At 45.5% G+C, this 22,980-nt stretch overlaps 2 protein-coding genes across 15 annotated transcripts; both read right to left on the bottom strand.

The window, feature by feature from the left end:
- Window positions 1-102: 102 nt before the first annotated feature.
- On the bottom strand, window positions 103-11,226 carry STRADA (STE20 related adaptor alpha). Of its 9 annotated transcripts, none has more exons than XM_041426290.1 (13): window positions 11,178-11,226; window positions 10,649-10,728; window positions 9,584-9,641; window positions 8,674-8,702; window positions 5,431-5,533; window positions 4,835-4,956; window positions 4,610-4,718; window positions 4,371-4,494; window positions 3,742-3,913; window positions 3,045-3,149; window positions 2,659-2,900; window positions 1,968-2,010; window positions 103-1,551 (listed from the first exon to the last, which is right to left on the bottom strand). In XM_041426290.1, exons 2-13 carry the CDS (start codon window positions 10,682-10,684, stop codon window positions 1,399-1,401), a joined length of 1,296 nt encoding a protein of 431 aa, XP_041282224.1. In that variant the 5' UTR covers window positions 10,685-10,728; window positions 11,178-11,226; the 3' UTR covers window positions 103-1,398. The 9 variants fall into 9 exon arrangements, with proteins under 9 accessions (XP_041282224.1, XP_041282225.1, XP_041282223.1 ...); XM_041426291.1 differs by having other exon boundaries at window positions 10,673-10,728; XM_041426289.1 differs by having other exon boundaries at window positions 11,137-11,213.
- Window positions 11,227-12,166: 940 nt separating this feature from the next.
- On the bottom strand, window positions 12,167-22,976 carry CCDC47 (coiled-coil domain containing 47). Of its 6 annotated transcripts, none has more exons than XR_005954262.1 (15): window positions 22,631-22,792; window positions 20,301-20,566; window positions 20,072-20,179; window positions 19,104-19,278; window positions 18,800-18,921; window positions 17,926-17,991; window positions 17,083-17,184; window positions 16,146-16,256; window positions 15,748-15,833; window positions 14,974-15,032; window positions 14,342-14,451; window positions 14,004-14,171; window positions 13,626-13,757; window positions 12,942-13,120; window positions 12,167-12,860 (listed from the first exon to the last, which is right to left on the bottom strand). XR_005954262.1 is itself a non-coding variant. In XM_041426350.1 (13 exons), exons 2-13 carry the CDS (start codon window positions 20,559-20,561, stop codon window positions 13,677-13,679), a joined length of 1,449 nt encoding a protein of 482 aa, XP_041282284.1. In that variant the 5' UTR covers window positions 20,562-20,566; window positions 22,844-22,976; the 3' UTR covers window positions 13,432-13,676. The 6 variants fall into 6 exon arrangements, 3 of the variants coding, with proteins under 3 accessions (XP_041282284.1, XP_041282283.1, XP_041282285.1); XR_005954261.1 differs by having other exon boundaries at window positions 12,167-12,857; XR_005954260.1 differs by having other exon boundaries at window positions 12,167-13,120.
- Between the last annotated feature and the right edge of the window lie 4 nt (window positions 22,977-22,980).

Raw genomic sequence — 22,980 nt, 5'->3', positions numbered from 1 at the left:
CCATAAACTGGTGAGCTGTACAAAACTAAGGTAAAAGCAAGCATGCACAGCCAGCCTGTCACCCTCTGTGATTCACTCCACCATCCTGCACAAACAGCAAACTTAAAAAACAACTTCAGAAATATTTTATTTGTTTTGGAAAAAAAAAAAAAACTAGAGTAACAAACTTTATGTGGGTTCAAGTACAATTTATAAACACAAAAAGGACCTGTTTGCCAGCACCACTACTCCCATCAACTGCACCTATACAAGGATTCTCAGTGCTTCAGTAAAGAGCAGATGACCTTCAGCACCACGGTCCTTGGAAAAAAAAAAAGTCAAACTAAAAGCCTTAAATACACCTCCAAACAAACCAAACGCCACGGAATGGGGCAGAGCTGCCACAGCAGCAGGGCAGAGTCACACAGCCATGAATCACAGGGAGCCACGTGAGCAGCTTTTACCTGTCAGTGAGGGAAGGCAGAACAGCAATGGTAATGGAAAGGTTAAAGTTCAGTTCTGTACAGGAGTTGTGAGCAAGAGGATCAGCATGACAATCAATTTCCTTTTCCTCTGTGCCAGGGTAAGTCACTGAGAACAGGCAGGTAAGAGTGTTTCATGCTGTGAAACCAGCCCAGCTAACATGAAGTTCAACTAGAAGGGGATAAAAAAGCTGGTACATTGCCCAGGCATCCACACTGCTCTGGTGACCTAGGAAGCTGGAAGGGGAGGCTGGAAAGCCCTGTCTGACCTGGAGTTCAGAGTGCTCAGCATCCACTGAGAAGTTTTCAAAAGCCCTCTCCAGACTGGAAGAATCCAGTGCTGCAGAGGAATGCTCAGTGCAGCAAGAGTGCCTGGAATGGCATCAGCTTGTCTTTGATCTCCTGTTTTTCATCACAAAGCAGTAATTAAGAATAGAATCCCTTTTTTCCCCCCCTTAAAAACTTGCCCTGTGACAACACTGTTACAGGAACTTGACTAGTTCTAAGAGAATGCCCAAAACTAAAAGCTGCCCACCTCCCCTCAACTCTAAGGCACCCTTAAAAGAGAAAGAACCAAAGAGGGCAGGGACATGCAGCCTCAGCTGTGAGGAAGCCAGTGATTTTTAGAAACACATAAATAGATACCATAACTACACAGACTCACTCAACACCCTCAAGTGCTCTACCAGAGCTCAGCTGGAAGAATGGGGGCTCTGGGCACTGCACCTTCTGGAATACTCCACAGCTCCTTGGGTTGATCCTTTTCCAGCTCACGTCTGTCCATTTGTATCCAGGCTACTTCTTAAGTAAACAGGCAGTTAAGTTCCTTCCCAAGGACCTGTAAACTCTTCTGTGTGTAACACTCATCAGCTTTTATGAACAGGACCAATAAATTACAATGTCCAGAAAGCTCCTCCTCAGCGTAGTCCCTATTTTTCTAGAATTCCCAGTCATCTACATCCAGCTGCTCCAGATTTGATACCAACCCAAAAATGCCACTGGGATCCTGAGGCAGTGTCCCTTCCAAATTGGTGATGGGGGTGACAGGGCGCAGAAGTTCAGGGAGTGCTTCGGAAGCACGGCGCTTGATCTGCACAGGAAGGACAGAGTGAGCACATGGGGCTGCTCAGGTGCTGCTCCACACCCAGCACTGCAGGCAGAAACAGGCAGGAAATGCACAGGGCACCCTTTGGACTCCTTAAGGAGCAGGTTAGAAGTGCCTCGCCCCAGAGCTCAGCAGCCTGCAGGGGAACAGCTGTTGTGGCTCCCAGAACAGGCAGATTTAAAACCTCTCTTAGATAAGAGATGCTTCAAGAACAGCTTAAGCACCTTCCCAGATGTGACAATCACCACACTGCACTACAAACAGTCAAAAAACTGACTTAATCTTCCCAAACACAGAAAATTCAGCAACTCAACACCCCCACCCTCACAGCAAGATAAAGCAAAGTACTGTGCATTGCTTGCAAATCAAAGCATTTACCTGTAGCTAAATTAGTTCCTTACCTGCTTAAAAAAGGGGTGACTGAGCAGAGTGCCTGCGCTTGGCCTGTGGAAGGGAGGTAGAAGGAGGGAAGAACACAAGAACATGAGTCAGTGCTTGAAGTTGGTAGTGGGAATAAGAAAAGACCAGGGTCCTTCCTGCCTCTCCCATTTCTCAGATGTTGGGTATCTCCCTATTTTCAGTAGTAGCACTGCTTATTAAGCATTTACAATCAATGTTTTATGCAAGGAGTTCAACCTCCTTCTTCTAACCTTTAAGTTACGTACTTGCATGCCCTACATCTGGCCAAGGACAGTACCTGAGCAGTGGGGCACCCCTGAAAAGTCTGTCATGGCTACAGATTGCCCTGACTACAAAGAAAAAGGCATCATTGCTCTCTGCTGGCTGAAGAGCAGTGATGGGAACTGGGTAAACACAGTCCCACAGGGGCCAGAAACACAAGTTGTTTATTTTCCTGGTGTGCAGCACCACTCATCCTCCAAGGAAGGCTGCAAAGGAATTCCTCAGGTTCTCATATAGGAAGTGCTCAAAGTGTTAACACTGCTTGTTCTACACACTTGGACTGCTCTCCTCAACAGATGGGGGCACATCCTCACTCCACTACACTTTTGGAAAGTGAACTGTAAACAATATCTGCTAACTCCCACAGTTTAACCAGCCCTAGAATAGCACAGGTGGGGAGAGCAGCTTTACCTGAAATCGGGGTTCCTCTGGAGGCACTGCTCCACGAAGTTGTGGAAGTAGGTGGAGAAGGTGCGCAGGTAGGGGTGCAGGGCTGGCTCCCCGTTGGCCGCGCGCGCGTTGCCCGTGGCCGTGCTCTCCCCCATGCTGTAGTTCGCGCTGGAGCGCGACGTCTTCATGGTCAGCTCGTCAGCAGGAATCGTGGTGGTGTCCAGCAGGCAGGGAACAGTTCCATTCAGCTTCTCCAAGAGCATCTGGAAGAGCAGGGGCACAAGCAACAGCACAGTTAAGGTTTCCCGTTCATGCAGGCAGGGCACCTTTCTGTGCTCACATGCCAGAGCAGGAAAGCAGCTCCAGGAGCCAGGATGAAGGACGAGAAAGGAGCCTGCAAACCTTACCTGAGTAGAAGGCATGTCTTTAAATGGGACGTGTCCATTTGCCAGCTCACAGGCCGTTATCCCCACGCTGTAAATGTCAGATTTTGCATCGTAACCCTGCAGATTCTACATGAAAAGGAAAAGAAAAATTACCTTCAGGGACTTGGATATGACTGAATGGGCAACACCCAGGATTTTGACTGCAAGCCAACAAACCCAGATGATTAGAACAGGAACAGCACAAGCCACAGATACACTGGTTTATTGTGGTGAGGGTTTTTTGGTTTGTTAAAACACACAGTTAAGGGCAACATTTATGTAACTGAAATCAGCCAACCTGGAGGGATGGCATCTGCCCTGGGTAACTTGCATCTGATGTTAACACTTTGCTAATGAGACAACCTGTAAAGCTGCCTACAATTAAACTGTTGAGTCAACTAGATCAAATTCTACCCAGTTGCTCTGCATTCATCCCAAATGTGTTTCCTTTAGCCTCTCCCCTTCTTTTTCCTTGCATTCATGTACCCTTCCCCTTGCTAGGGGTCACTGGTTTTAAGATAAAAAGAAGGGAAAAAAGGACTAGAGCTCATCACAAGAAAAGAACTCTGCAGGTTCTCTCGTATCTCCCACCCTACACCCCTCTGACTTGCTCTAAGAGCTCACAAAATTGTACAGATACAACACATCAGTAAACACAAGCAGTTTCTCTTAAACACACCTGCTGCAAAACCTCAGGACTGAGCCAAGGCAGCACCTTGATGCTGTATTTGGGGAAGTCATGAACAACTTTGAGTCGCTGCCCATGGTTGATCATACTCAGGTTACTCCGCAGGCCAGAGAGGTACACCTTGCCATCCACAGAGATCAGGATGTGGCTGGCTTTAACACTCCTGGGGAAAAAAGGAAAAAAACAGTCAGGTTCCCTGGCCTGGAGCAAACAGCTCAATGCACAGGACAATACGTGATCAGCTTCCTACCAAGAGGCTGAGACTCCTAACAATCATCTTTGGATGCTGGGCAAAATCAATTAACAGGATTCTGTTCATCACCTTTGCAAGTTCACAAAGAATGTTTCTGTGGCGAGGAGAAATGCAGGAGTCAATGTTATGGGTTGTGATTTTAGATACACAGTGGTCTTTGGGATAAGTTTGCTCCACAACACTTTTGTGCAGCTTAGTAAGATCAGTGATGTTCCTTCCCATGAGTATCAAACTGATTTGCTCTAACAGCAAAGTAATACAAAACTTAATGTTGTTCTGTGTCTCCTGATTGATGCTCTGCTCTACTCTGAGTATTATTTCAAAGAACTTCCACCAGAAGGAAAATGACCAATGTATTTTTCAATACCTATGCACATAGCCCATATGGTGGATGTAGTCAAGTGCTTTCAAGACACCTTGGAGAATGTAAGCAATGGCCAGTTCAGTCATCCCATCTGTAAAATGGGTACAGATTAGATCTTTTGCAGAACCTAGAAAGAAATGAAACACCACCTGTCAGAACAAAAGCCCCAAGGACACTTCAGCTCTTCAATTTCATTTTCACAGAACATGAGGATCAGAAAAAGGTACCCCCTCTCCACTCACCATAGGCCATGAAAGAAGTCACTACCCACAGCTCATTGTCAGCTATGAAAGTTGCTTTGTATGGCACGATGTTAGGGTGGTTGAAGAGCTTGGAAACATGAAGTTCCCCCTAAAATAAAAGATATTTTGATTAAATTTAGTAAATGCAGAAACATGACTGCAGTATTGACAAGCATTGCTCTCACTGTCTGTCCTCTTCTAAGCTTGCATGTTGAGTGGTATTACCTGCAAGAAAGTGACCATTTCATTTGTGCAGGCCTCCAAGTTCACTCTTCTGACTGTGACATACTCTCCTGTGGGTTTATACCTGGCCAGGTTCACAACCATCAAATCTTCAAAGCCCCTGCCTGAGAGAGAAAGCATGAAAACTTCAGTAATTCTTCTGGAAGCACTGAGAGAACTCCTGCAGCCCCTGACCCTTCAATAATCTTTACCCTCACTCACTGAAAGTACTTTTGACCTTGTAAAAAAGAGTAATTGTTCCATGAGATATTACCTTCCTTGGCATGTACCCCACTGTGAGGAATCCTCCTAACCAGTAGAATTATCCTGTCCTTCAAATTCAGGAATGAGGCAAGAACAGTGATTAGGAGCACTGCTGATGCTTCTTCTGACTGTACTGCACCCCCAGCATCACTGACCTACTACATGTCCCTCTCAACCTTTAGGACTGGCATCTCATTTTTGATTCAAATTATTTTAAAATCAAAGATGCAGACTTCCACTATCAAAAATAAGCAATCAATCAAGAAAAGGACAAATCTGCAGAAATGATTTTCTTTACAAAGCAGACTCTGATTCCCCCAGCCCTCAAGAATTACCTATGATAGTGAGCAACTCATAGCAGCTGCTGTCTGGCAGGAAGTTGCTCATGGTGTCCCTTTTAGGGGAAGAAGCTATCGACTCGGAGCTCGCCTCATTGGTCTGAGGAAAAAAAATGAAGTCAGGTCAAAGGAAATACAGATCACCTGCTGGAAAACTCACCTGTCCCTCATTAACATACACTTCAAAATACTAGGAATACAGAAGAGGATTTAGTTGCTGTTGAAATAATTTTAAATAGTCATTTATCAATTGACACTCAGGAGATGCCTTATTTCAGAAGATCCAGACATCTGTGTTACAAGACACATAACAAGTAGATTTTTAATCACTGTAAGTGAGAATTTATTCAGGAATATTTTAATAAAGCCAATTATTATTGCCCAGGACAGCCTAAACTCTGCTGTATAGTAACTGCCTTTCTCTTATGATTACAAACTTGTGTGCCACCACCTTGTTGCCTGAGCCAGAGCCAAAGGGAAGCTGTTCTTAGCCCTTCTCTGCACTGTAGTTGGTGTTCCTGGTGGATGCTGCAGCTCCAGGCTTTCACCTGCTCACCTGGGATAAGCCCAGCACAGCTGAAGCTGCTTAGCTGAATGGTACGAGTGATGAAGAAAATCAGACAAACATGAAAAGAGAAGCTCCAAATGAAAGTAAAAACTGCAAAGCAGAAGTGCTTCTGAATAAAAAAAAAAGGGAAAAAAGCACCCCCAGACCACAGAGGGAAGCAGCACTCCCAAGCCTGTCAGCTTTCCCTCACTCCACCTGACATAAAGCTTTCTGCTTTTTTTACATACACTGAAATCTTCCCCTGCAGAATTTTGCAGATGATAAATTTCAATGTTCTTGCAAGTTCTTTTACACCTTCCAACTCCTTCAAATGTCCAAAGTCACAAGGAGAGCGATCTAAAGGGGATTAAAATTTATGTGGTATCTAAAACCATCTTTAGTTACCTCCAGTTTCCAGCACATTAACTCCTCCTGGCATTCAGAACAGCAGCTCAATTTTTCCACCTCATTCTTCATCAACTGCAAATGCCCTTTACGAGACCTTTCTCATGGTACATGAAGCAGAAAAAGTGTGTGCCTTTTCCTACCATGACAGCAGACTCTGTTCTTTATTGCCATCACTGAAAGATGGAAACAACACAGTGACAGCTGAAAAAACAAGGAACTTGCTGTTCTACCCTTAGCCCAGAGTAAATGCAGTGCAAGGAGCACAGACAGGAGTTTGCTGTAAATTACCTCTGGGTGCTAAGTGTACTTTGGGAGTAAATTAGAGCCACACTTCCCAAGTTCCACCTTTTCAATAGGCTTTGAAGAGCATGCTACCTACCTTTAAAATAGGTGCATTTTCCATTAGGGGAAAAGGCAAAAATTAAGATTTGTGGTGCTCTGGTATAATTTCAGTACAAAGAACTCAGTCCCATCTCAGCATAGCTAAAGCCCCTGGGAGCATCATTCCCAGATCCCTCCCTTTAGTGAACACTACAGTGCTGTTTCTTGGCTCAGAACAGGCAGCAACTTTCCACTCAGGATTTCAAACTTCAGCTGAAGAGGCCTGTCCATTCTGATCTCAGCTTTATCATCCATTACTTCTTTCAGCAATTTCACACAGTCCTGTCAACAACAGCAAGAGTGCCAGGAGAGACACACAGGCAGATAGAAACCTCTGAAGCACAAAGGCACCACCAAGGAGATGGAAGCAGGGGCTGGGAAGCAGTCATGGAGCAGTGACAGCTGGTGAGACACTGAGCAACATGTAAGTGGTTTGCTTTATTAAAGTCCACTCCAGGGAGAGCATAAGCCAACAAAACAGATGCAAAGAATTAAATAAATTTCATCTTATTAATGGTGTAGGCTGTGCAGTAATGGAAAAATACTGTGAATTCCCTATTGAAAAGTCTTCCAGTTTGAGGTCTTCACTCACCTCTCCTCATGTTAGCAGTGACCAATAACAGAGTTAATGCAAAAGGAGCTCAACCAGAAATTTATCAACATCACACAACAGTTTAAAAAAAGAAAGTTAAACTGAAATGTCATTTATGAGGTACTGCAAAAAAGCTCCTCAGTGGTTTCACACAGGACAATTTTTGGTGTATGGTCAAAAGCAGCTGCAAAATGAAGTCCCATATGATCAGTTTTATGGCATGACATTCATTTAGAGCTGGCTTTTGGCTTGGGAGTCCAGTTTAATTTGAGATAGATTTAAAGGAAATTAATCTTTGAAAGGCAACTACTGGTATAAACACCATAACACAATCACTTATGTGGTGCTTGCAAGGATCTGCATCAATCTGAGTTAGGAAGAGGGAACATCACTTTTGTTCGCTTCTGAATACCTCCATCTCCTCACTCCCTCCCTCACTTCAGCAAAAGCAACAAAAATTTTCCTCTCAACTCCCTCCCCAAATTATGTGCCTTTCTCTACAGCGCTGGTGAAAAAAAAAAAAGACTTTTATTTGGACATAAAAAGATCAAAATGAGAATCAGTGTATGTCTAAATCCCAAGAAAACCCTTGGAAATAACCAAAACAGATGCTAATCTCAATTTGCTTCCAGCCAGGCATGTCTAACACTCAGCAATTTTAAAAAAGGTGTGAATTTACTCAATTTTATATAAAACATTCCATATACATCTCCTATTTTGAGCTTTGTTTGTGCCAGTAAATTACAGACACTGGCACAAAAATCAATTATAAGCAGCTTGAACTGACACAGTTATGATCAAATCACACTTAATTCGTGTTTGCAATTAGCTTAAACTACAGCAACAGCTGCACACCTGTGGTGTGGGGAGGTGGGGAATCATTTAGATTAAGATACTCTATTGTTAATTGTGATATTTTATGTGTTGCATGCTCATTATGAACCAGACAGTGAGCAGTCAGGGTCTGCAGAACAAACACTTTTCAGGAGTTCCATAAAACCAAACTCTTCCTCCCTTCTCTGAAGGATCAGAACGAAATCACCTCAAAAAAAGAGACCCTTGAGGGGCTGGGGGGAGGAGAATGACAAACAAATAGAAATCCAAGAGACTGAGTTTAAATTTTTGAGTTATCACATATAGTTTGAAAACCACACACCAAAATCTCCACTCCAGGGTGAAACCTGTTTCCACACTTGTAGAGGTAAATATAGAGATGAGATATATAACTAAGATAAAAAGAAAAATCAAACTTCCACAAGGAATAATCTCCATGCAATGAACCACAGCACCACAGCCTGCACAAGTCACTTACTTTTCTCCGAGAGTCACCCGGAGGCTGCTCTGGAGTAAAGAAATTAATTGTTCAACAGATACCCATTAAAATATAGTTGGAAAACTAAGTAAATAACCCTGGATGACCCTTTTCAGTATCAAATATACATGATTTTTTGTTTTATAGAAAGACATTTAATTTGCACACTAGGCATACTGCAGCACATGCACAGGATCAGAGATTCACAAAGGGCTACTGCTTGTATATTTGACATAAATGTAAGGTGACAATTTTTTTTTTACTGTAACTCTAAGTATTAACCTTCTGTCATGTCCCTTATTGCAGGGGGGAGGACTTGGTGATCTTTAAAGGTCCCTTCCAACCTGAACAATTCTGTGATTGTAAACACATTCAAAGATGACTCTTACATACAAACGAAACTCCCTAATATTTTTTAAAGCAATAAAAATTCCTTTACTCCACCTGGAAGCTCAAAATCTAGGCATATTTCCTATGCTCTGTTTGTTTTCCATGCCATTGAGCAGGAATTCTGCATCCTAGTGGGCAGCTTTGTTATGCAGAAGCAGAGCACAAACCTGTCAGCTCCTCCTCCTGGGGAGCCATCAGCAGTTTCAAAATCCATTTTCACTCAGAAAATCGTAATTAACCTTCCAAAACCCCAAATCCATCTTTTGCATACGAAAAAAAAATGTGGTTATGCTAAGCAATACAGAACTATCTTAGAACTGTTATGATTTCCAAATAACTTGCTACATCTTGGACACTTCCACATTAAATTACTGGGCTTAGACAGCTTGAATATGTGGATTTACAATGAGATTTAATCATCTCTTTTAGTGATAAAATATACCTTTACTACCAAATCACCAAGCTTTACAGCTAAAATAAAACATTTCTAGCAATGTTGTTTAACAAGAGGAAAACCTACCTTCAAACAGCTCGAACTCCCTTAATCCCTCAACAATGAACTTCTCAGACACCCACCGCTGAAAGAAATAAAAATTCTCCACATAATCAGTTATTCCATCTCGAGAAAAGTTTCTTTTCCCCTTCCCCACAAGAAAAAAAACCTCAAATTTCAATGATTCTGCTGTATCACCAGTGACATTCTTATTTTGGACAAGATATTCCCTTTTTGGGCCAATGACATGCACCCAGCAACCACACAGGTGCTGCTGTTATTCCCAATCAACATGCACTTGCAATAAAGTTAATATAATTTAATTCACTCAAACAACTTTTTATACATGCACATACAGCAAAAATAATCAGTATGCAACAACCCCCTCACACAGCCAAATAAAAGTTGGCTTTTTAGGTGTAAGAGGTTTTAAAAAATGCTTTCACTATTTACAAGGAGGTGGTATCATCTCTGAGAATTCAAATATTTTGGTTATAGCATCAATCACAAACACTGCCACGGCAGAACTTGCTACTTAGCAAAACAGCTTAAGAGTTTAATAAACAGCTGATGTTGTTCAGTGCTCGAGAGGCCGGTCCTAGAAAGCACCAATGAGTCTTTAGGTGATGATGACTCAAAACTTGCATGTAAGAATTCCATTTGAATGCCTTAGAAGTGGTTCTGCTGCTGGAAATTCCCTCATTTTCTGCTGAAAAGCAGAACCAAACAAAGCTGTTGTGTTTAGCTTTGCAAGCGAAGTGAAGGAAAAAAAAAAAAACCCATCAACTGTGACACAGGTGAGGAGGCTACTTCTTAAAGAACGACTGAAAATAAGCTTTTTCTTCACTGCAAAGCCCATTAGAGCCCCTCTGCACCACACCCCAAGGAGATACAGGTGTATGAGCCAGCAATGAGGGCTTCAGTGCAGGGTTTTTAACCAGCGCTGGTTGCACACCCACCCACGTCCTGTCACCAACCCTAGAATCAGTTTTCCTGTGCCCTTATGGTGCTCTCCAGGCCCGGCCGCTCTGCACAAGCGCAAGACTCGTTCTACCGAGACGCGAGGGAAGCTGAAAGGTCTTCAACACTCACCCTAATGCGCTCGGGTTTACTTACAAGGAAAGACATGGATCCGCCGCTGTGGGACACGCGCAGCAGAAAGGGCGGCACACCTGCGGGCACACGGCCGCGTCACCCGCAGCGAGCACCGAGCCGCCCGAGCCGCCGAGGCCCGGCAGCCCCGGAGGGCTCCGGGAGAGCGGTAAGCACCACCCGGTACTCCCACAAAGCGCCGACACCACCGAACTCCCGCCGGGCCCGGCAGCCCCAGGACAGCGGTAACTCCGGCGAGAACCGCCCGGAGGCCCCCAGAGCGGCGATATCCCCGGGTCCCTCACCCGTGAGGGACCCTCCTTACGGCCCCGGGTCCCTCACCCGTGCGGGGCCTTCCCGCACAGCCCCGGGTCCCTCACCCGTGCGGGGCCCTCCCGCACAGCCCCGGCTCCCTCACCCGTGCGGGGCCCTCCCTTACGGCCCCGGGGCCCTCCCGCACAGCCCCGTTCCGTCCCCGGCTCCCTCACCCGTGCGAGGCCCTCCCGCACGACCCCGGCCCCTCACGGACCCCTCAGGCTGCGGCCGCCGCTGACCGGCGAGGGACGCTGCGCGTGACGTCACCGCGCCGACACGTGACGCGCGGGCGCGCTCGCGTGATGTCACGGGCGGAGCTCCCGCGAGCGGCGGGGAAGGAGCCGGCGCCATGTTGGGTCCCTCAGCCCTGAGCCTTGGCCACATCCAGCACTGCGGGCCGGGAGAGAGACCCACTGGAAAAGAGCTGGGGGTGCTGGCTGACAAGCAGCTGAACGTGAGCCCAGGTGGGCAGCAAGGCCAATGGCACCTGGCTTGTCAAAACGTGTGGTCAGCAGGGATTGACCCCCTATGCCAGGCACTGGTGAGGCCGCACCTCAAGTGCTGGGTCCAGTTGTCGTCCCCTCTCTTTAAAAGGATACTGAGGGAGCTGGGAAGGGGCTCAGCCTGGAGCACAGGAGGCTCAGGGGGGCCCTTCTGGCTCTGCACAACTCCTGACAGGAGGGGACAGCCGGGGGGACTCTGCTCCCAGGGAACAGGGACAGGAGGAGAGGGAACGGCCCCAGCTGGGCCAGGAGAGGCTCAGGATGGACTTCAGGAGGAATTTCTTCTCAGAAGGGGTTCTTAAACACTAGGAGGCTGACTAGGGAGCTGCTGGAGTCCCCACCCCAGGAGATGTCCAAGCAATGAGTGGATGTGGCACTCAGTGCTCTGGGGCTGGGAGACAAGGTGGGGATCAGGCACAGCTTGGACCCTCTGGGAGATGTTCTCCAAAGGAATCAGTGCTGTGACTCTGTGGGTCCCTCAGGGACCCTGCTGTGCCCAGCTGCCACAGAAAGGCCGGGGCAGATCCTCCCTGTGAGCCCAGCCCAGCCTGCCCAAGGGGACACAGCTCCTGCAGCCCTCCCCAGCAGGAACCAGCTCCTCCTGCTGCTCACAACCTACACCAGAACTCACCAGCACAAAGGAGGCTTTCAGAGTCTGCTGAATGAAAGGAACACTGAGACAAGCCAAGTAAAGCAGGAGTGTTTCAATTATATTTTACTCTTCATTAGATTGTTCATTTCAATGTTTGTATTACAAAATTAGCTGCCGTGGCCCACAACTGGATGGGACTTCAGGAAAGCTGTCTGCTTACTCAAAAGAGCACAAACTAGTATTTCCTTTCAAAGAACTCTGTGAAACAATAACATATTAATCTTTAAAGCTAAATAGTGCTAAAATTTCACATAATCTACATTAGTTTTGGTTTTAAATAATTTTACCAACCATTATAAAATTAATGTATTTGCATGTATCAGGTTACAGACATTTGCATTTCAATCAGGGTGAAGTATCCCATGCTGGAACAAGGAGTTTAAGCAATTGCTGTTTCAACAGCAGCTAATTCTTATTGCCTCAGAACCAAGTTTCCATGAAGTATTGAACAAGAAAATGCAGGACATTGTTTCCCCACAAAACTGTTAAAAGTCTGTTACAAGCAACAATAAAATGCCTTCTGGACAGGAAGCATTTATAAAATGCAGAGCTCTCCCAGCGAAGTGCTTGCACAGGGCATTCACTTCATTCTTCCCATTTACATTCAAAACCCTGAAGAGATCACTGACCAGACGAAGAGGATGAACATCCTCTGAAACGTTTTCACTGGCTTGGGGAGATCAGGAATTGCAGGTACTCCACTAGATCTGGCTCCTGGCTGAAGTGAACTGGGCAGCAGCTGCTGAGATCAGGAGAGAAGGGGTTGAGGCAAACTTGAACTGTTAAAAATACTGAAGGAAAGCTGGCTGAACTGCTCACTCACCATGCACTCACTCCTGAAGGAACACTGTGCTGACATCACAGATTCCACACTGTGTTAAGTTTGCAGCATCCAAACACACAAGTAGGAAATGTCCATGTATTCCATTCCCTTGGTTCTAACCATCTCTGTTTTACACATAAGCCAATCATGCCCACAGGTGACCTAATACTGCTTCAGGCCTTTGTTTGTAAAAAAAAAAAAAAAAAAGAAGATAAAAAAATCTTCTACTTCTATTAGAACTTCTATTTTACTGGGCTTAAATCCCTGAAGAATCCATACTGTGTATGGAAGGCTCTAAGTGTTGTGCCTTGATGCAAATAAATGCACACAGTAAATGTTTATTGTGCAGTTTGCCTCCCCCTAAGTTTTTCCCCTTTCCCTCACAATAACACCAAAGTTTAAAACCAAAGCATGAATATGTTACCAGCACACATGGACAGGTTTACAATCTTCTGTTTTTAAAGAACAAATGACAAAAAGCATTCAAGAATATTGCAAATTTTTTTTTTTTTAACAGACAAGTAGCAAAACTTTGTACCACCTGGAACAGAACTGCCGAGACAAAGCTCTCCACACATTTTGCTGTAATACTTAAATAAGTAACACCAATGCAAGACCTTTTCTCTTAATGGTTACTAGTGTTCAAGGAATCAGAGGATTATGGAGTCAGGTAGGTCTTCGTACCCTGTGAATTACAGTTCCACAGGTGGCACCGAGACACTTCTCACAGCACAGTCACATGGCTTTCACTTTGATTTGCTTCATCTTCATCTGCTTCTTCTCAAGCTTCTTCTGCTCACGCCGCAGAGCAGCTTCCTGTAGGCAAGGACAGGGATGTCAATCAACACAGGCCATCTCTTCAAGGAACAAGCAGATCCTTTCAGAACCAAACAACAAAGCCCTCCAGCACCGCCTTCACAGCTCACCAGGACCCTTCGTGTGTTTCAGAAAGGAGCAGCAAATAGAAATCAAATTGTCACTGCTACTACAGCTCCAGACAGGCCTGGAGATCTCCTAGGAGGGATCTGCCAGCAGCCTGTACCAACATGGACCTCCCCTCACCTCCAGCCGCCGCTGCTTCTCGGGATCCTCTTCGTTCATGATTCGCTCCTTCTCCGCCCGTTTCTTCTCCTCCCGGCGGGACTGGGCAGCCTCCTGTCTCTGCACGTGAGTCAGCTTGAGGAAATTCTCTTCCACCCGAGCCCTGTTCTTGTCAGCTTTTTGTTTACCCTTTGCACAGAGAAAAGCAAACGCAGTTTGTAGTGATTTCCCCACAAGCAGCATGCGGGATCTCTACCAGCAGTACAGGAACAGAAGGATCCAGTGGATCCCTAAGGAGCCAGTGGTAATGGTTCCAATGTCACACAATGTCAGAAGACAGAAAACCAGGCACTACTTACTTCTCTGTTCAGCCTGAACTTCTTTGCTTTGTCGATGGAGTAGATAACCATGCTCATCAGAGGCAGCAAAGACTCCATGTCCTTTGGGGAAGTGTTGCCTGAACCAGGCACTGAAATAAAGAGTTCTTTGTTCATTCACACAGACTGGCAGAACTCATCTGCTTGCTGTGATGCTCTTCCCTTATGGCTCACACTGTTCATGAAATAAAGATGCTCTTATTCTGCTCTTTAGGAAGCTTCATTTAGAGCTATAGGCTTCCATTTTGAAGAGATTTGAAGATCTATTCTTTTCTAGAATTCTCCCAACAGACCACTTTTATTTCAAACCGGGGTAAACCAACTGAGCCTGGGCAAGTTCAAACTGCAAGGCTTGTGGTTTAAAAACAAACCACCCTGAGAGGAAGTGTGAGCTGAGGTCAGTAACAGCAAGACTGAGTGTCCTGTTATCGTGACAACATGCCACACAGTCCCCAGTGTATTGCTGCCTTCTGTTTGTCAATCAATGATCCTGCTAAACGCACTAAAATCACTCATCACACATTATCTTCCACAGGTGACAGATCGTGAGCATGTGACTTACCCAAATAAAGCCACACACTCCCCCAGACACACACAGACAACAGAGCCCTTACCATTAAATGTAAACAAAAGTGTCTTTTTAGTTTCGGGCAGTTTTGTAAGCTGGCCCTCCCTGGAGGAAAGAAACAAGTGTTTGGAAAAAGGGAAGAAAAATACAAAGTAACTAACACTGGTCCAAAAAACCATCAAGAACCAAAAGACACTTGGAAAGTACTTGAAAAAAATAAACATTAAAAGCCTGGCTATAAACCAAAGTTAAGTTTCAAACTAATCAGATTCCAGAAGTGTTTTACCCAAAAGCCTGCAGAGAAAAGTCATGAGTGTGAAAACAGACAGCACCACCCCCTCTAAATGTCAGGAGGCCATGAGAGCACTAAGAAGGCCTGTATATTTTGAATTACATTCAGCTTCACACACCCCCTTGTTGTTTATACCACTGAAGATCTCTAAATATTTTAGGAGAACAAAATATTTTCTCAAGAGTTTAAGTATTCACTGCCCAAAATCCCAGAGTATTCTAATGTGAAAATCTCAGGCCTACATTTCACAGATCCTCAACAATTTTAGTACAAGGTATACACATAAGCTGTCTTATAATTAAATCAAACTATGTCCCTTTGTGTTAATTTATTTATATGTCTATGAGCATAATACACAGGCATGTGCAAAAACCTACGTGGTAATTCAGGTAAGACACATCACCCACCACTTGGCCCCTGAAAGCACCTCTGGACTAGGAGGCTCAGAGGACCAGCAGAGCTGCTGGCTGTGCACTGCTGAGGCACAGCTGACCACCAGCCCCAGGAGAGCTCAGCCTTTGTACGTACTCTTGCATAAGTTTTGGACCGGAGAACTGGTCCGAGAATTGGACAGAGTCAATCTTGTCAGCGTAGTGTGTGAGGAAATGGATCATCTGAAAGAGAAACGGGGGTTAGTTTTTCCCAACACCAATCCAGCTGCAGCCTACCCACTCCACAGGGCTTTGCCAGGTTCCCTGCCCATGGCAGGGAGCTAGGACTGGATGATTTTTAAGATCCCTTCCAACCAAAACTGTTCTATGGTTCTATATATCACTCAGGAAATTGCCGTGCCCAGCTTGCCACAGATACACTGATAAAAGACATGAACTTTCCCCTTTAACTTTTCATTTTAACTTTTTTACAACATATGAGTTGTAAATGCCAGGATTACCAAGGAGTATTTGTATTCATTCATTCAAGTTTACCTTAGCGTCCATCATTCCCTCTGTGACCTCTCCCATCTCTGACAAGATAGCCAGCGAATCTGGAAGCCCATATTTTGCACCAGACTTAGGTTTATCACTGCAGAACTCACTCTGTTTCAAAGAGAATAATGCAAAAAGAAAAAGCCTGTAAGTTTCTTATCAGACTGAACTGTTCTGGAATAGAGGGAACTCTAAAAGTACCTGAAAGAAACAATAAAAAATACACCCATTCACTCATCCTGGCTGGGACATTTCAAACAAAGTAAAGCACACAGCATCAACAGTCTTTAAGCTAGTATTTTCCTTCAGAAGCCAGCATTTTAAGGAAGATAAAACAATTCTAATACATACATACTGGAGTGTTCAAAGTGGATTAAGGCATTTTGCTTACATTGTTTGATAACAGAACAAAAACTGGCATTCTACCAACCACACATCATGCTACTACTTGAGAGAGAAGATTTTTTTAAGATTACTTGTTATCACTGGATTCTGGGCAAGCTCTGCAATTCTTTTCATGGCTTGAACATATGGAAAGTTTTAATTTCAGATCATGTAAAAACAGATATAAACCTAAATTTTCCACATCATGTATCACTAATTAAGTTTACTTTTCAATCCCTAAAGATGTCTTTTGTGCAAAGGAAACGAGGTGAAGTGACACTCATGTTTGGTAACAAAAATCTGCAGCCTCACTTAAACCAACTAACCCCAAAAGAAAGGTGTAAGCTGCTTTCCAGTGCCTCTTTCCCTACAGGTCTGATGGGGGGAGCACTTCTGATGGTTGATTCCATTAGACTTTTATCTGTAAATGGAAATATCTTTCCCACACAAATTCCAACAGGTCAGTCACAGGTTTTCAGCTGTTCCCAAGAAAACAATGAATATGCAGATTAGATTCTTATATGCTATTACTTATCAACGTGCATGTACATACCAGGTCCTGCATCTCTTTCTGAAGTCTCACCAGTGCTTTTCTGGTTCCAACAGCAAACACATACGTGTCCATATCTTCATCATTCATTGTCACTTTTATTTGCTGTGAAACAGAATGTTATTGCCCTGGTCAGATTTCAGTGTTTGTCTGATGCTTTGATTCCTAAGAACAAGGACTATGTAAGAACAGACACAGCTAAGAAAAAGGTGGTTGATTTAAAGCTTTTCAGTATGTCTTAAAGTAAGGAAGCTTTTTAATTAGACTGAGCACACCATTCAGTATCATGTTGTAATAACAGTGACCAGAACAGCAGAGTTGTAAAAATAATTTGCAATTAAATATTTTGATGTAAGTAAATACAATTACAGATGCATGGGAAGAGTATTGAAAGTGCACACAGTCACTGTTCTTCCAAATGTAACCTCTCTTGGCATTTATGCTCTCTAAGAGCAAGTTGGAAGGCAAAAGGTAACATTAAGAATATCCAGACCAACATATGGGTTTAAGCAGTCTTATTCAGGCAGACTGCACAGACAGATGAACAATCACTAAGTATTTCAGATTGTAAAACCACTTTTTATCAATATGATGTCTTGAATCATGACAGACTCACAAAATCACTCGAATGATAAAATCCACAGATAAAGCAACTTCCAGTCATCAGCAGTTTGCATTTCACAGGCAGGAAAGAAATACAAACAATTCTTTGAGGTTGTTTCAATAGTTACTGAACTGGAAGATACGAAACACTACAGAAATCACCTGGACCAATCAAAAGCAGCAGAGCAGAACTGAGGGAATGCAAGAGTTTATCAGAGCTAATCCAAAGGGCTGAGTACGCACCACTTGGTCTGACGCCGGCCTCATCATGCGTGCCAGGACATTCAGCAGGTCCTGTCTCTTGAGAAACTGAAAACACAGGGTGGTAAACACAGAAAACAGCTGAAAAGACAACAGTAAAGAACTCCTTCCTTATATCTAACCTGAGTTTTCCCTGTGTGACCAATACAGCTCAAAAGCAGACCCACTTTCTGTATTGGAGGGCTGTGTTCCCTCAAGTCAGAACATGAACTGTGGGACTGCTCCAGCCCAGGTCCAGGGCTTCGTATTTGTCTTTGCTGTTCTTCCTTGGAATTCCTGCTGGTCCATGTATCCCTTTAAGTGGCAAATGGGCTCTTCAGCCTACAGTTACCTCTGTTCACACTGCACCTCTGATTTTTATACTCTTCCTGCAAGCACTTGCTCTTTGGTGCCAACTTTAAGGGGCAGAATACAGGTCTGCACAGACCTTCAGGTGACCAATGGCTGTGTTCCCTCAAGTCAGAACATGAACTGTGGGACTGCTCCAGCCCAGGTCCAGGGCTTCGTATTTGTCTTTGCTGTTCTTCCTTGGAATTCCTGCTGGTCCATGTATCCCTTTAAGTGGCAAATGGGCTCTTCAGCCTACAGTTACCTCTGTTCACACTGCACCTCTGGTTTTTATACTCTTCCTGCAAGCACTTGCTCTTTGGTGCCAGCTTTAAGGGGCAGAATACAGGTCTGCAGAGACCTTCAGGTGACCAGTTTTCCTCATGTGTGTATACTCAGAACTCTGTGTCTGAACGTGAGCACAACTGCCAAGCTGGGATTCCATGTTGCCCACACAGGAATGGAAAAGCCTCTAGAACCTGACAACTGGTGACACGTAAACAGCACCACAAAATTCCCTCATTCTTACCTTTAACTGGATGAGCATTCCTTCACAGCACACCCTTCCAGAGCACCACAAGTTATATATGTGTTCATTTTCTTGATTCAGTTTCCCAGTGCTTGTAGCTTCTTTATTAGTGCCATCATCCCCTGAGGAAAACAACAGTGAAAGAACCTCAATCTAGACTCACAAATTGAGACACCATCGTTCAGCAGAAGGCTTACAGCTCACGATACCACAGCACAGAGAAGGATTCTCTACATGCTAAATGCCAGACTAAACCCAGCTTTATTCAATACTAAAACCAGATCCTTGTCATTATGGAACTCACCAACAAGAGCAAAGTTACTTTCTAGCAGCTCCCTGTGAGTGTTGAACCAAGCATGAGCCAGGCGGTTGTTTTTGTTCTTCCCAATGATGTAGTTCATGATGTAAGCCAGGAGACCTGTTACCATCAGGATCTCCATGTAATAACTCTCCCAGCTGTTTTGAAGGTGAGCAGGGACCTGTGTATGGGAACAGAAGCTGTGATTTACATATTGAACAAGTGGATTTTATACACACAAAAATTTGGGAAACACAGAGTAGTGGAGAAGTTCCATCCCCAACACAGCAGTAAGCTCCACCAAGGCAACAGGAGAGAGCCAAGCCTACATAAAGCACTTGGCTTACTGGGGCACAGTAATCATACAGGGAACAACTGATAACAGCATTCCCAAAATACCTGCTTAATAGGAAAAAAGTACTCACTTCCAAGTGAGCCTGGGCTAGCACACATGCCTCAGAGTAAACAGTCCAGCACTTCAATTCACTGAGCATTTCAGTTTAATACCCTGCCTATCACAGCATTATCTGATCATCATGTAACTTCTTTGCAAATCCAAACACCCAATGCCCAGGAACATTCTCAGGATGCCAGCAAGAGCCACAGACTCCATGGGGCAGCAGGGAAGCCTTCCTGACCTTGCCACCTCAGAGTCATAAAAGTGCCCAAATGTCAATTTTCACTGCCAAGGTCAGCTATAACACCTAAAGAGAGAACTCAGGGGTAATAAAAAGGCAGACCCTGAGCTTGATCATTCTGTGAAAGACTATTTTGGGAGGCAAAAAAGTGATGCAGGGTGGGCAGAGAGACTGGCTTCAAAAACCAACTGAGTTGACAAGTTCTAATCTGACACTTAAGCCACAGACAAGCTAAAAACATGCTGTGTTCATTGTTTAGTGACATTCCTGGCATACTGCCTTAAGAAAATAAGTGATGGAACTCCAAACAGACACTGGATCAACAGTTATACCTACATTAACTATTGTTATGGGGTCTTTATTTTTGCTATGAGATGCATCTGGTTTCTCTTCATACCCTTCAAACTCCTCATCATCGTATGGCTCACTCTCGGTGTCACCTTCCTAAAGGATAAAATCACAAACAGCATGAAAATCCAAAGCCCAGCAAGTGAAAGCCAAAAATAGAAAGAAAGGTGCAGAGACACTATTAGGAAACACACTGAGGAAGGAGGCAAGGCCTTACCTGTGTGTCTGCATCATCAAAGTCTTCCTGATTTTCATCCTGACCTTCAAGCTCTACAGTGGCTTCTTCTTCATCATCTTCTGTAGTGATGATCCTCTGAGGAGATTCTGTGACTGTATCTTCATTCACATCTTCAAACTCAGCAAAGTCATTATCATCATATTCCATAATGTCATCTCCATCCTCAAATTCATCATACTTTGCCAAAGAAAAGCTCCATGGGATGAACAGGACAGCGATAAAAATATATAAATTCTTCATTTTAACTGGAAAAAAAAAATCAATCATTGCAAAAAATCCTCATCAATTTTGTTACATCACACCTCCAGTAACCCCCAACCCACAGTGCACAATTTGAAAACACTACGAATCAGACCAGAGAAATAAACTCGTGCCTGATCTTGCCATCTTCTCTATAAAGAAAGTGACCACTGGTACAAGAACAAAACAGCTCTGAAGGAGAGGTTCTGGACTCTTGCTTGTGGCAGCAGCAAATCCACATCTGGCCACACTGTTCACATGAGCTGAGATGGAAAGCAGGGATGTTCTGCTACAAAACTGACTCTCCAATAGCATCTCCCAGCCAGCTCACTTCCAAGACCACATTCTGTGTCTACAGCTGTTATTAATTAGCAATTAGGCACAGTTGGAGCATTGAATGTGTAACAGCAGCAGTAAATCTTAAAATGCACTTGGTTCATTTAAACAGCAATGCTCTGATAGCCTCTGCTAGTCCTAAAGTGCTCGTCTGGGATTTTCTAGGCTGCACACTCAAAACTAAGTTCCCACAGTGTCCCCTCATGATTTCTGCATAGACACAAAGACCTTTTGCTGGAAGCTGTGCCAAATAAAAAAAGGAAGAGGACAGATATGGCACTGCTGTCCAGAACAAAGGAGAAAACTGGGGCTCACGAGCCCAGAGCTCTCCCCACATCAGCCAGAACCCTGCCGAGTTTGTCAGTTCCCCTTGTTTTGCCCTCAGCTTCCTTTCTCTTCTGCTTGAGTTCAAAACAGTCCCAACATCCCCTTCAGACTGGAGCACCTTCTCCAAGGTCCAAAAAAGGCAGCAACAACCCCCCAGCTGCACTTCACAACCAGGCACAGAGGATCAGCTGCATCAGGCTCTGCTGTCAGGCTCATTTTACTCCCTCCCGCAACCAGATCCGAGTGGGAACCTGAATGGTAATCAGTGTGTTCTCTCACAAACTTAGAATAGAAATGATTTGTTTCTAAATTTGACCAGCATTCCTCTGAGTGCCTCATGCAGGGAATCCACTGCTGTGAATGACAAGGACGACTAAAATAAGCACCTTTGTCAAACACTCCTCACTCCAGCAAAAACCCGCACAGAACATGGTCACAGAACCTTAATCAGGATGGAAAGTTCAGCAAGGCCGAGCCCAGGAATTTGGAACACTGTGTGGGAACGTCACAATTTTATGTGAATTTAAGCAGGAAAAAAACCCCAAAATACTATTTCAATATGACAGAATTTACACGCTGTAGAAAATGACAGGACAACAGAGCCACCTGCTCGACCAAACTCTAACATTTCACATTAAGAATTCCAAGACTATTTGAGCACACATCCACCTTCAGAAGACCCGACAATTCCAAACAGCTTAATGCAAAATAAACTTCTGCAGCCAATTCGAAGGATACAGTTGAACCAGAGGTGGGTGAGAGCTGGAGCACCCCCTTAGGTCAGCAATCTGTCAGAATGGCTTCCAAATTCAAGTTCCAGGAAGCAGAATATCCTCGGCAAGCCCTGCACGACCCACTCGCCACCGATTCCTTGCCAGAGGAACCGATTCATTCTCCCATCTCCACACCGGCTGCCCAGACCCCACCGGCAAGAGAAACTACTCCCAACAATCCCACGGCAAGCACTGCTGCTGCTGCGTGTGCTGAACATTCACCAGCTCGGGCTTGCTCGGTAGATCTCGAGCCCAGACCCGAGCTCGGTGGCCGATTTTGGAGAAGCGCCCGTCCGCAGCAGGTCGGGCCCTCACGGTGACCCCCGCCCGAAGCGGGGACACCACCCTCGGTGTTCGTTATCCCGCCGCTCCCAGCTCCTTCCCGGTACACGAGTCAAGGTTAACAAGATAAAACCAGCGATCTGCCGCCCCCGGCCCCGCCGCCAGCTCCTCCCGCCCCGCGGGGCGCAGCACAGGCCGCGCACGCCCGGTACCCTCGGCGCCAGGCTGCCCCTCCCGGGGACCCTGCCGGTACCGAGCTCCCCGGAGGGAGCGAGCCCCGCCCGGCAGCCCTGGGGAGGTGGGAGCGGGGTGTCCCGTCCGGCGGGGCCGCGGGGGCCGGGGCAGCGTTACCTGAGTCACGGGCCCGGCCCCCGCCCTCCGCTCCGCTCCGCGCCCGCCGTACCGGGGCGCCTGCGCACTGCGGGCCCCGCCGCATGTGCGGGGGTGTGCGGGTACACACGCGTGATTGGTGGGGGGGGAGGGACGAGCCCAGCCCTGCGGCGCGAGAACCACCCGAGAACCACCAGGAAAGCAGCGCGGTCCCGGGGCCGCCGCTGACGTTACCGTCTCTCGGTTTCGCTGCCGGGGTCCCGCTCCCACCGCCCTCACTCCCCGCTGCTTCACCTGCGGCCGGTGCGCGTGCGCCGGGGCACGCGCGGCCGCCGCGCGTCACTCACGCACAGTGCGTGGGCACGTCGGTG

Source organism: Onychostruthus taczanowskii, unplaced genomic scaffold (genome assembly GCF_017590055.1).
Source record: "Onychostruthus taczanowskii isolate IOZ18803 unplaced genomic scaffold, ASM1759005v1 scaffold91, whole genome shotgun sequence".
NCBI lineage: Eukaryota > Metazoa > Chordata > Aves > Passeriformes > Passeridae > Onychostruthus > Onychostruthus taczanowskii.
The sequence above is the reverse complement of the archived record's forward strand: the minus strand, read 5'-3'. Positions and strand labels throughout refer to the sequence as shown.